The sequence below is a fragment of the Camponotus floridanus genome, unplaced genomic scaffold (genome assembly GCF_003227725.1).
Source record: "Camponotus floridanus strain SB8 unplaced genomic scaffold, Cflo_v7.5 scaffold150, whole genome shotgun sequence".
Taxonomy (NCBI): domain Eukaryota; kingdom Metazoa; phylum Arthropoda; class Insecta; order Hymenoptera; family Formicidae; genus Camponotus; species Camponotus floridanus.
The window spans coordinates 319,237-332,569 of NW_020229271.1; the positions used below are offsets into that span (position 1 = coordinate 319,237).

Sequence of the window (13,333 nt, forward strand, 5' to 3'; positions counted from 1 at the left end):
ATAGGTCATAATGCATATGCTTCTTGCGAGAAATGTACAGTGTGGGGAGAACGATCGGATAACAGGCAGACATATGTTGATCTTGATGCTCCTTTGAGAACTAATGAATCTTTTAAGAATCAAACACAGTCTCACCATCACAAACGAGTGTCACCTCTTCTTAGATTGAATACTCAAATGATTTCTCAGTTTCGTTTAGAGTCCATGCATTTAGTATACGAGGGTGTATTTAAGAGATTGTTAGAAGTATGGATGCGATGGATAGGCCCATGGAAGTTGCATTGGACTATTGTGGAAAGAATGTCTAATATGCTTATCCAAATAGCTCCCTCTTGCCCTCAAGATTTTGCCCGAAAACCAAGATCTCTAAGTGACTTAGCATTTTATAAGGCAACGGAATTCCGTCGTTTATGCTTATACGATGGCATTGTGGTGTTTGCTCAGCATCCTGATATTAATGTTTATAAGCACTTCTTATTATTACATTGCGCGATTTTTATTCTTGCAAATCCTGTCCTGCATAAAATTATGAATGACTATGCAAATATTTTGCTCAGAACTTTTATTAAACATTCTGTTACAATTTTAGGAAAAAAGTTTGTAGTTTATAATGTGCATTCTCTTTGTCATTTAGCGCAAGAGTGTAAAGATTATGGCCCTTTAGAATCATTTAGTGCCTTTTGTTATGAAAATAAATTGAAAACAATAAAAAATCATCTTAAATCTGGTTTTAAACCTCTTCAACAGGTAGCTAAGCGTGAAATAGAACGAGGAAATGAAAAAATTGTATTCATGGATTCTGAAATTAACGAGATTGTTTTATCAAAGAAACATAGAGATGTAAATGAATTAATTAATGGCAGTCAATTTAAAAAAGTTTCAGTAAATGGTGTAATTCTTCAAGTGAATGATAAAGATTCATATTTTAAAACAAATTTAGGTCAAATTGTAGTCTTAAAAAATATTCTTACAGAGGATGATAATGTACTTTTTATTGGTAATACTTTCATAAATGTTGAAGATTTTTATACATATCCTCAGAATTCCTCAGAACTTGGCATTATTAAAGTATCTGAATTGAACAATGATAAATTAATATTTCGTTTACAAAATATTGTTGCTAAATGCTGGCTTATCCCTTTAAAAGATGAATATGTTTGTATACCTTTGCTTCACACAATGCCTTTCTGCAAATAAAATGCCAGAATTTTTATTTATATGTTTAAGTATAGTAGTGATACTAGGAGAGTTCTAACCCAGGTCCTCTCAGGGGGGGTGAGGCGCGAGGTGAACCGCGGTGCGGGAGGGAGTGACGTCACGCGCGGGGAAGGAGGAACCGCGGCGCGCGGCGGGTGACGTCACCCGCGGGGAAGGGGGATCCACGGCGCGAGCGATGGACGAGGGGGTCCGCGAGGTGAAGGGGGATCAGCGGCGCGACCGATGGACGAGGGGGTCCGCGCAGTGAAGGGGGATCCGCGGCGCGAGCGATGGACGAGGAGGTCCGCGAGGTGAAGGGCGATCCGCGGCGCGAGCGATGGACGAGGGGGTCCGCGAGGTGAAGGGGGATCCGCGGTGCGACCGATGGGCGAGGGGATCCGCGCGGTGAAGGGGGATCCGCGGCGCGAGCGATGGACGAGGGGGTCCGCGCAGTGAAGGGGGATCAGCGGCGCGACCGATGGACGAGGGGGTCCGCGCAGTGAAGGGGGATCAGCGGCGCGACCGATGGACGAGGGGGTCCGCGCAATGAAGGGGGATCAGCGGAAAGAAGACGGTAGTGTGAGAAGGACAGCGCTATGTATGGGAAAAGGATAGTGCAAAGTGTGTGAAGAGGACAGTGCTACGAGTGCGACAAAGATGGTGTTAACGCGGGACAAGGACGACGCAAAGGTAAGTGAACAACGAGTATATGAAAGAGAGAAAACGATAATATCGAGAATAACAACGCGTGCGAGAGAGAACGATAGCGCGAAAACGACATGTACAAGAGAGAGAACGATAATATCGCGAGACTTACAATTAGTGCGCGTGCGAGAGAGAATGATAGCGCGAAGATGACGCGTGCAAGAGAGAACGATAATATCGCGAGACTTACAACTAGCGCAAGAGAGACGCAAGGATGGGGACGCGAGGAGAGGCGCGTAAATAATTAGATTTTTTTCTGAATTAAAATTAAATAAAATTTATTTAAATGTGTACTTTTTGTGTCCTAGAGAGATTACTTATTCTAATCGCGAGAGAAAGAGATAGACTTACAACTAGCGCGAAGACTTACAACTAGCGCGTGCAAAAGAGAACGATATCGCGATAACTAGCGCAAGAGAGACGCAGGGATGGAGACGCGAGGGGAGGCGCGTAAATAATTATATTTTTTTTTTATGAATATAAAATATATAAAATTTATTAAAATGTGTATGTGTTAATACAATTGTGTGTGTGTGTGTGTGTGTATGTGTGTGTGTGTGTGTGTGCATGTGCTTAAATTATAATTAATAATAATATAATATAATAATAAAATAAAATATAATAATAAAATAATAATAAAAATAATTTGGCGGTGCGGGGGAGGGGGTGAAGCCGCTCCTGGAAGACTAGGGGCGATGTGTCGGGCTGAGGGACTTCCGCTCCTGACCCTCTCGTCGACTATTCATGTACTCTCGTAAACTCTGAAATTAAACATAATAATTGTAAATGTTTTAAATTTATTACACATTAGCAAAAATATTTTTACCTTCAACGTTTCCAAGTCATGTCGTAGCATATTCTCATGCACATCTTCTTCGAATTTGTCTGTACCTTTACATAATTCAAGATGTTCACAAAGTCTATTTCCGAAACATTTTACTTTAGTGTGATTAGGATCTTCCGCATATATACATTCAAAACAAAAACTTGTATCACATTTTTTAACTGAGTTCGCCCAAAAGTCTCGAGTTTTGAGAAATCTATTCAACGAAATTGTGCGGGGTTTTTTCAAGCCGAGCTCACGATTTCTTATAAATTGAACGACTGAGGTTTCCAGATTCTTCTTCGAAAGTTGTTCCCGTTCATACTGAAGTAATTCTTCAACATCACTAGTTCGAAAATCGAAATCAGGTTCCTTATCAGATGAATCTTCTTTCGCATATAATTTCTTCCATTTCGCTCTTCTCTCTCTCTCAATCTCAATTTTTTCCACCACAACGGGATCCATCATATTCATCCATATCTTCATTGCCGATGATTACGTTTTCTTCAACATCATTATCATCCATATCTTCATTACCGATGATTACGTTTTCTTCAGCCATTACACTAACGTAACACACAAGACTAACGAAACGCAAAGAACAACGAAATAATATTCTAATGTCGCAGACTCCTCTTCATTATATATCTTTTTAATATCTCGCGTCTTATTCCAACTAGAGCATCGCGTCTCATCTACCTCAGCATTTCTCTACATTTTTGGCGGAGCGTGTTGAGAAAAATTGTCGATTATTCTTATTCGTATGGAAGGAAAGAAATAAAATTCATAGATGGAATAAAAATAATTATTTATTGCATGCATCGTAAAGAATATCATTTATAGCACATGTTAATAATTCGTAATCGATCAATGATTCGCTGTCAAAGACATCACTCTCGCGTATCGTTTTTACAGCATTGCATACAATAGTAATATTATTACGTTGTAATACAGTTTCAAATTGTTTAAATTTTTCATTTACGAGATACGTATTCTCGCATAACCAATTGTGCATATGATCGATACAATTTTCAAAATTAAATAAATGTAATAATGTTTCTGGTTTCATGTACAAAGAATTTTCGCATAATGCAAGTTTTACAATTTTCGATTGATACATTTCAATCGTTAAATCTCCAATCCTTAATGGGAGAGCAGTCGATTGTAGAAATTGTTCAACGTCTGCTTGCTTCCGCATCAACAAATTCCACGTTGAAAAGGGCAACACTATTTGATTGCCTCGATTATCGCTGAGAATCAGCTCCAAGTACGATACAGCTCCAACGCTTATTCCAATGTCCAAGTACTTGTACGACGTCGGGGTTAGAGCGTACCTTCTTCCAAGTATGCGAGCCGCACGACGAGGCTGGATACTATAAAATATAAATAATTATACAACAATATTAAAAATCAATAAGTAACAAATTTTTTAAACGATTTAAACTTACGTGTCGCATTTTTGCTTCTTACACGGTGGAGTTTCACCGTTTCGAATCGGAACGTAGAAATTCATATTTCTTCAGCGATAAATCTTTCACACGCGCGATTGATGCAATACTGCAATCGTATTAGAATCAATATCAATTCAAATAGTATCCCAAATTATGATGTAGAGGGGATTATTGCTGACACAACATTTTAATTTCCTCCAAAATTTTGTCGCGCCGATGTTACGGCTGCGATGACATCATCATCTTCGGAACAAAGATTTAGCTGAATTTGCTAAAATCGAGCGCCGATGTACGGCTGCTCCTAATACAATCACGTCAAAATTATTCAAATGTACGTGACAAAACGGGAAATTTTCAAGGTTAAGATTTGCATCGAAACTAAGATTTAGCTGAATTTGCAAAAATCGAGCGCCGATGTACGGCTGCGCCTGATGCAATCACGTTAAAATTTTCAAATGTACGTGACAAATAGTGAAAAAATAACCGCCAAGGTTAAAATGTGTATCATCCCTAGACAAAGATTTAGCTGAATTTGATAAAATCGAGCCCCGATGTACGACTGCCACTGATGCAATCGCATCAAAATTATTCAAATGTATGTGACAAATAGTGAAAAAATAACCGCCAAGGTTAAAACATGCATCATCCCCAGACAAAGATTTAGCTGAAAGCGCTAAAATCAAGGGCCGATGTACGGTTGCCCCTGATGCAATCACGTTAGATTTTTCAAATGTACGTGACAAAACGTGAAATTATCAAGGTCAAATTGCACACGGTACTACGGGGAATTTTTTGTAAGATGAAATCGTTCTAGAATGTTCGATGATAAAACAATACATGAGACGGTATATAAATCATGATAGAGAGACGCACCCCACCAGTAGCTAAAGTGCATCAGACCTATCATTAGAAACGCTAAATTTTGCAAGTGTGCATTAGCAATATGGAGGAGCAAATTTTGCGAGAACAATCCGCTTTGCTTGATTCGTTGGAAAACTACATTGTGTGGGAGCAACGATGCGACGAGTACATCGAGTCGCTGGAAGAGCAAAGTCGAATCAAACGGCCGCGATTATCAATCGGATATCAACAATCACTGATTGCTCAGATCGCGCGCGTCGAAGGTTTGAAAAATTCGGTACGGGGACGTTTCGTACACGCGGGTGCCGGATGTAGTGCGCGTCAAAATGCACTTGTGTGGCGCGAAATTGATACGGCGTTCGAGAGTCGTGTATCGACTGGTGCGGTGATAAACTATAATCACATTGAACCACGCCAATTTCTCGATGACGCTAAAGACATTGTGTTGGAACATGTGCAGGACGCTTTAAAAAAACACAGCAGTGTAAAAGTGAACACTATATTCAATGGTGAATTTGTGTCGGGTGATAAACACGCGAATAAAAGTGTGAATACGAGAAACTATGAACTCTTTCGCACATCTGATTTACGCGAGTGGTACGAACGGCGCGTTATCGAGTCCACCCTAGCGTCTCTGGAAGAGTTTCAGGAACGCGATAGCGGGTGGGCATTGTCGCGAATACTGAACTTGACTGTAAATATAAACAAGTACAATCCCATGCGCGCGGGATGTCACATCAAGTTATCACGGTTAACGTGCAATCAAAGGACAATGCGTGTTTCGCGTGGACAGTGGTCGCCGCTCTGTATCCCGCAGAAAAAAAGGTGGAACGGGAATCATCGTACCCGCATTACGCGACAGTGCTGAATCTCCGGGACATTGAGTTTCCAGTGACTGTGAATCAGATTAAGAAATTTGAACTTGCAAATAACATTTCAATCAATGTGTACGACATCGAAGACAAAAACATTGTCCCGATACGTCTTTCGCAGCAGAAACGGGATAAGCATGTGAATCTGCTGTACATTGAAGATGACAACAGCGTGGGACATTTCGCTTGGATCAAGAATTTATCCCGGCTCGTGAGCTCGCAATTGAGCAAACACAATGGCCAAAGATATATCTGTGATCGGTAAGTTTATTTTATATTATTTGAAAATTATAATTTATATAAAAATCTTATGATAAAAAAATTTTTTTCTTTTACAGATGCCTTCATTATTTTGGTTCGGACGACAAGTTGCAGTCGCATACGGTCGACTGCGGAAAGCTAAACGACTGCGCTGTCCGATTGCCGAGCGACAAGGACAAGTGGCTCGAGTTCAGCAACCCTAATCGGAAGGAGCTTCCATTCGTGGTCTACGCCGACTTGGAATGTGTCCTGACCAAGACGAAAGAAGAAAAATTATATCAACACCATCGGGTATTTAGTTTAGCTTATTATGTACATTGTTCGTACGACGACTCATTATCAACGTATCATTCGCGTCGTAGCGTTGATTGTATAGCATGGTTCGCCGAAGACCTTAAAAATTTAGCAATTCGCGTTAAGAATATTTTAAAAACAAATGTCCCCATGGTAAATTTAACATCCGATGAGTGGGAGAAATTCCATAACGCCACTCGTTGTCATATATGCGAAAAGCCGTTTGCGCAAGACGATACACGCGTTCGCGATCATTGCCATCTGACCGGGCGGTACAGAGGTCCTGCACACTCAAATTGTAATCTAAATTATAAAGATTCTTTTTGTATTCCGATAGTGTTTCACAATTTATCCGGTTACGATTCTCATTTTATTATCGAGGAAATAGCCACAGCGTTCGAAGGGAAAATCGAGTTATTACCGATAACCAAGGAAAAATATATTTCGTTTACCAAAAGTGTTGATCTTAAAGAAGAAGAATCAAAAAATCAAATAAAATTACGTTTCATCGATTCATACAAATTTCTCGCATCGAGTCTCGATAAATTAGCATCATTTTTGGACAAAGATAAACTCAAAATTTTAAAATCGGAATTTCAAAATTTATCAACAGAAAATTTCAATTTGTTAACGCGAAAAGGCGTATTTCCGTACGAATACATCGATTCCGTCGACAGGCTGCATGATACGTGTTTACCACCGCGCGAATCGTTTTACAGTTCCTTGACTGGTGAAACTGTATCCGAGAGCGATTACGCGCACGCCGAGAACGTCTGGACGACGATTCTCCATTCAGACGCTAGGTGAATATAGCGACTTGTACCTCAAAATTGATGTCTTGTTATTAGCCGATATTTTCGAAAATTTTCGAAATAAATGTATCGAAAGTTACGGACTCGACCCCGCGTATTACTATACTCTCCCCGGATACATGTGGGACGCCATGTTGAAGCATACAAAGATCACGTTCGAGTTGCTTACAGACATCGACATGGTTATGTTTATCGAACGTGGTATACGCGGTGGTCTGAGCCAATGTTCGGGTAGATACGCTCGCGCTAATAACAAGTACATGGAGTCGTACGATCCATCGAAACCATCATCGTACTTGATGTACTTTGATGTAAATAATTTGTACGGATGGGCGATGTGTCAACCGTTGCCCTATGCTGATTTTCGATGGGTCGACGATGTGTCAAATTTTGACGTATCATCCATCGCGCTAGATTCGCCTACGGGCTATATCCTCGAAGTGGATCTCGAGTACCCGCAACATCTTCACGATGCGCACACTGATCTACCGTTTTGCCCGACACGCGACAAACCACCTGGCAAGCGAGAATTCAAGCTACTTGCAACGTTATACGATAAGAAGCGTTACGTGATACACTACCGCAACCTGCAGCAGTGTACGCGGCACGGCCTTCGTGTAACAAAAATACATCGAATTTTACAGTTTTCTCAATCTCCCTGGCTTCAAAATTATATAGAATTAAATACACATTTCAGAACGTTGGCTAAAAATGATTTCGAAAAAAATTTATAGAAATTAATGAATAATGCGGTATTTGGTAAAACGATGGAAAATGTACGCAATCGTGTCGATGTAAAATTATTAACAAAGTGGGACGGACGATACGGCGCAGAGGCGATGATCGCGAAACCAAATTTCCACAGCAGAAGCGTTTTTTCGGAAAACTTAATCGCTGTGGAATTGCGTAAACTCGAGGTGAAATTTTACAAACCGATTTACGTGGGTATGTGCATCCTCGACATATCCAAGACATGTTTGTATGAATTTCATCACGAGTATATGGCGCCAATGTATCGCGACAAATGTCGAGTAATGTATACCGATACGGACAGTCTCATATATCACATCGAGTGTGCGAATGTGTATGAGAATATGAAGCGTGACATTGTTAGATTCGACACGAGCGATTATGCGGTGGACAATGCATACGGTATACCGCTTCTAAATAAAAAGATACCGGGTCTGATGAAGGATGAAAACAACGGTGCCATAATGACCGAATTCGTCGGGCTCAGAGCAAAGATGTACGCGTTACGAGTGAATGGGAAAAAGGATACGAAGAAAGTCAAAGGTGTCAAGAGCAACGTTGTCGCGAGAACGATAACGTTTGACGATTACACGCGGTGCTTGAACGAAGAAATTGAAATGACGCGTCAGCAGTCGTGTATACGATCTAAATTACACCAAGTATACACGATTCGCGAGACGAAAATTGCTCTGAGTCCGTACGACGACAAGCGATATATCGTACCCGATACCACCGATACGCTACCGTGGGGACATTATCAGATACCGTTGTAAATAAATCTATATTTTGTTTATTGTATATTTTGTACATAACCATGTATATATTTTGTACATTATATATTATATATTTTTATATTTATATATTTATATTTATATTTATATTTTAATAAATTTTATATATTTTATACGCATATTTTATGTTTCAATAAATGTTGTACAATACATTATTTTTATGAATCCAAGAGTTGTATGATTTATCCATTCCCAATCATTTCACATAAACCTCATCACCCTTTTCTCGCAAAATTTTTTCCACGAGATATACGTCGGGATTGGCGACGCGTTGTAACTCGTATTCGTAGAATCCTCCAGCGATGGGATTTCCCCGCGAATCTTCGAGTATGAATGTCGCGGGATTAGTTTTCTGCACCTCGATAATCTTAAAAACTTCGGTCGTCCAATTTGGTGTGAAACCTTTTTCAAAGATGGTCTTGTATTTGCTCACGCGTACCGAATCGCCTACTTTAAATTTTGCCGGAGCCGCAATTTTTATATTGCTGTACACCGTATTTAAAAGTTTTTCGGCGATCGCCGGAGTGACGTCGACATGTCTCATACCGATGGTGCGATGTTTTCGCGTATTGTACTCTGCAACGAGTCGAGATAGCTCATCGATCCATTTTTAATTTCCGTTCAACGGTCATTCATTACCGTTCGATGACCGTTCAACGAGCGTCCGTTTCCGTTCGACGGTCGTTCGTTTTCCGTTCAATGACCGTTCAATGACCGTTCGACGAGCGTTCATTTCCGTTCGATGACCGTTCAATTACCGTTCGATGACCGTTCGACGAGCGTTCGTTTCCGTTCAATGACCGTTCGTTTCCGTTCGATGACCGTTCAACGAGCGTCCGTTTCCGTTCGACGGTCGTTCGCTTTCCGTTCAATGACCGTTCAATGACCGTTCGACGAGCGTTCATTTCCGTTCGATGACCGTTCAATTACCGTTCGTATGTAACGGAGCACCTTTCCCGACGCCGCGGATCGGCTCGCCGGAATCAGGGTTCGGGAGAAGGGGAGGCTCAGGCTCGCAAAGCACCACACAGTTCTGGACGAAAATACGTTTATTTAAGAAAAAGAACAGATAAGAGTTTCGGGCGGTAGACCCGTAACTCACAACACGTAAGCTAGGCTTGGTCTTCACAGGAAGCCGTGACGGAGCCGCGGATGCGGCTTCAATTATACTAAACCTAAGAGCTAACGGGTATGACCTAATACTAATCGAGATATTTACAAAACCTATGCTACAAATGCGCGGGCGGTCCTTTCGAACGCGGATCGCGGAGAAACCAAGGGGGTTGCGTGCGGTATAGCACGGACGCGGGCCTAACAGGGCCTGCCAACCGAGGTCGGCTGAGGACGGGAGAGCCCGTCCTCCGGATGACGTACACGGGTGCCCCGTGGTACGTCGGGATACTGGACGTCGGTAGCAACCGACCGGGCCCGGTAGCAACCGGGCTCTAGACCAGGGTAATTAAACAGGACCCCCCAGAAGCGATGTCGCGACGCGAAAGTCCTAATGGGTGGTCTCGTGTCGGAGGGCACGGACACGGGCCTAACAGGGTCTGCCAACCGAGGTCGGCTGAGGACAGGAGAACCCGTCCTCCGGGTGACGTACACGGATGCCCCGTGGTACGTCGGGATACTGGACGTCGGTAGCAACCGACCGGGCCCGGTAGCAACCGGGCTCTAGACCAGGGGAATTAAACAGGGCCCCCAGAATAAACACGCGGACGACGGACGAGCAGTTTAACGGGCGACCGTGACGAAGGGTCGGGGGAGGATCTGGTAGGAGGAAAAAGAAAGAACCAGTTTATTTCAAAACAATATTATTCCGCGGAGGGCCGTGAGATATGCAGAACGGGCGGGGCGGTCGTTGTCCAGGAGACGTGGGTACGGCTGTCCTCCAGGAGCTGCGGTGGTTTCCTCAGGTACCGTGGATCCGGCTGTCCTCCAGGAGTTACGGCGGCGGTCGTTCCCCAGGTGCGGCGCTCGTCCACGTAGCCCGAGGTCGTAAGAGGGGCCCGTTGTTACCGGAGCCGTGAAAACGGCTAGTTGTTCCAAGAGCCGTGAAAACGGCTAATTGTTCCAGGAGCCGTGAAAACGGCTGTACGGATGCCAGGATGCGAGCCGGACAAGTCCGGACGTCGGTTGAGACCGACCGAGTACGGGAGCCCCGTACCCTGGACCGGGTCGTCCGCGGCTCGACGGAGAGTGGGTCGGAAGTAAGCCGGACAATTCCAGACGTCGGTTGCAACCGACCGAATACGGGAGCCCCGTACCCTGGACTGGATCGTCCGTGGCTTGACGGAGGGCTTCTGGACGTCGGATGCAGCCGACCGGGCACGGCTAAGGCCGTGCTCTGGACCAGAAGCAAGGATGGAAGAGGAGTTCGGTAGGCTTCGAATGCCCAGGGTGCGCCCTGTGGCTTCTAGCGTCCCGAGAGTCGGGACAGGAATAGGTACCGGTCTGCCGGAGCGGCCGCCTTATATACCCGGCTAGCTACCCCCACTCGATATCCCCACGCGGTCATGCGCGTAGTAGTGGGGCAGGACGTGACTCTCAGTCCGCGGCTCCCAATTCCGCGGCTCGGGCGAGGTGCTCAATCGGCGGCGCTTGGCGCCAAAACTGGCGCCGCGCTGTGTCGTGCGCTAGTAACGGCCTAGCCGTTACACCACCCCCTATTTCACGGGGGAACCTCCCGGTCCGGCAGTCGTTTCACGGAGCGCTGGCGGCCTCGGTGGTCGAAGCGGACCACCCAACGCCCCGTGGTGGTCTGGACTCTATATTTGCGGCCTCGGTGTGCGGCGAAATGCGGGACCTCGGCGGTCTCGCCGTCCGGTAGGTGGACCCGGACCGGTGGAGGCAGAGTCGGGTCGGTGGTCGCCCGAGCTGATATCGCGCAGACTAACGAGATCTCTGGTGGTGGTGGCGCGACCCTGGTGCCGCCTGCCGCGGCGGAAGATGGTGCGGTGGTCGGAGGCGGTGCGGTGGTCGGAGGCGGGGGCGACACGGTCCCGGCTCTGGTTGCCGTTGTGGCTGGCGTCCGGTGGGAAGGCCGTCGTCGTGACGGCGCGGTGGACCCACGTCCCCGGGTGCGTGGTGGTGGTGGCGGCGGCTCTGCCAAGAAAATCGCCGATTTACGGGCCTGGTCGCGGTCCGACCGTTGGACCGTGGTCCCGGGCTTCGGTGGCGGTCGGCGTCCTTCCTCCCGCCATTCCCTCTTCCTTTCCTGTTTTTCTCCTTCTGAGGAGTCCTCAGTCTCGCTTCCGAACAACTCGTAATATAGCTTGCGCTTTGCCATGCTGACCGGATACTAAACGGTGGAGCGCTCGTCTGCCTTATATATCCCACCAGACTGGGCCGAGGGGTGGGGCAATGGTTGGACGGGCCTCCTTATTGGTCAACGCCCGGGGATGCACCTTTTAAGTCGCGTCCCTTTCAGGATCTGCTAAAAGCATTCGGTATCGCTCATCACTTCGCGCCAGCCTATATCCCGCAATGCAACCCGGTGGAAAGGGCCAACCGAACGATCAAAACAATGATTGCGCAATTCGTGGGGAAGAAACACCGGCATTGGGATGAAAATATACCCCAATTACAATTCGCCTACAACACGGCCAGGCAAGAGGCTACCGCACGCGCACTAATTGTAAGTCTCGCGATATTATCGTTCTCTCTCTTGTACATGTCGTTTTCGCGCTATCGTTCTCTCTCGCACGCGTTGTTATTCTCGATATTATCGTTTTCTCTCTTTCATATACTCGTTGTTCACTTACCTTTGCGTCGTCCTTCTCCCACCTATACGTCGTCCTTGTCCCGCGTTAACACCATCTTTGTCGCACTCGTAGCACTGTCCTCTTCACACACTTTGCACTGTCCTTTTCCCATACATAGCGCTGTCCTTCTCACACTACCGTCTTCTTTCCGCTGATCCCCCTTCATTGCGCGGACCCCCTCGTCCATCGGTCGCGCCGCTGATCCCACTCCACTGCGCGGACCCCCTCGTCCATCGGTCGCGCCGCTGATCCCCCTTCACTGCGCGGACCCCCTCGTCCATCGCTCGCGCCGCGGATCCCCCTTCACCGCGCGGATCCCCTCGCCCATCGGTCGCGCCGCGGATCCCCCTTCACCTCGCGGACCCCCTCGTCCATCGCTTGCGCCGCGGATCGCCCTTCACCTCGCGGACCTCCTCGTCCATCGCTCGCGCCGCGGATCCCCCTTCCCCGCGGGCGACGTTACCCACCGCGCGCCGCGGTTCCTCCTTCCCCGCGCGTGACGTCACTCCCCCCCGCACCGCGGTTCCCCTCGCGGCTCACCCCCCCTGAGAGGACCTGGGTTAGAACTCTCCTTGTTATACTACTAAGTATTTTTATCAAATATACAATTTTATTCTCTTTTATTATTTATTTAGATCCGTTATTATTAATTATATTTCTTATTCAATTTTATTATTTATTCTCTCTTGTGCAAAGTTCATATAGATTAATTCAATTTAAAATAATTTTTTTTAGTTTGTCGTTGTAAAGTT

The 13,333-nt window shown here is 45.6% G+C and overlaps 1 protein-coding gene across 1 annotated transcript; it reads right to left on the reverse strand.

Moving 5' to 3' along the window:
• Positions 1 to 2,588: 2,588 nt before the first annotated feature.
• Positions 2,589 to 12,106, reverse strand: LOC112637288 (neural Wiskott-Aldrich syndrome protein-like). Its single transcript, XM_025406676.1, has 3 exons — positions 11,566 to 12,106; positions 2,729 to 2,793; positions 2,589 to 2,663 (listed from the first exon to the last, which is right to left on the reverse strand). The coding sequence occupies exons 1-3, from the start codon at positions 12,104 to 12,106 to the stop codon at positions 2,589 to 2,591; spliced, it is 681 nt and encodes a 226-aa protein (XP_025262461.1).
• Between the last annotated feature and the right edge of the window lie 1,227 nt (positions 12,107 to 13,333).

What these genes read in the sequence shown, in the direction of transcription:
- LOC112637288 (XM_025406676.1), bottom strand. Translation starts at nt 12,106, where the DNA reads ATGGCAAAGCGCAAGCTATATTACGAGTTGTTCGGAAGCGAGACTGAG. An exon ending in AGTCCAGACCACCACGGGGC is followed by an intron (nt 2,794 to 11,565) that starts GTTGGGTGGTCC and finishes AATTATGTAAAG; the next exon opens with GTACAGACAAATTCGAAGAA. An exon ending in ATGACTTGGAAACGTTGAAG is followed by an intron (nt 2,664 to 2,728) that starts GTAAAAATATTT and finishes GTTTAATTTCAG; the next exon opens with AGTTTACGAGAGTACATGAA.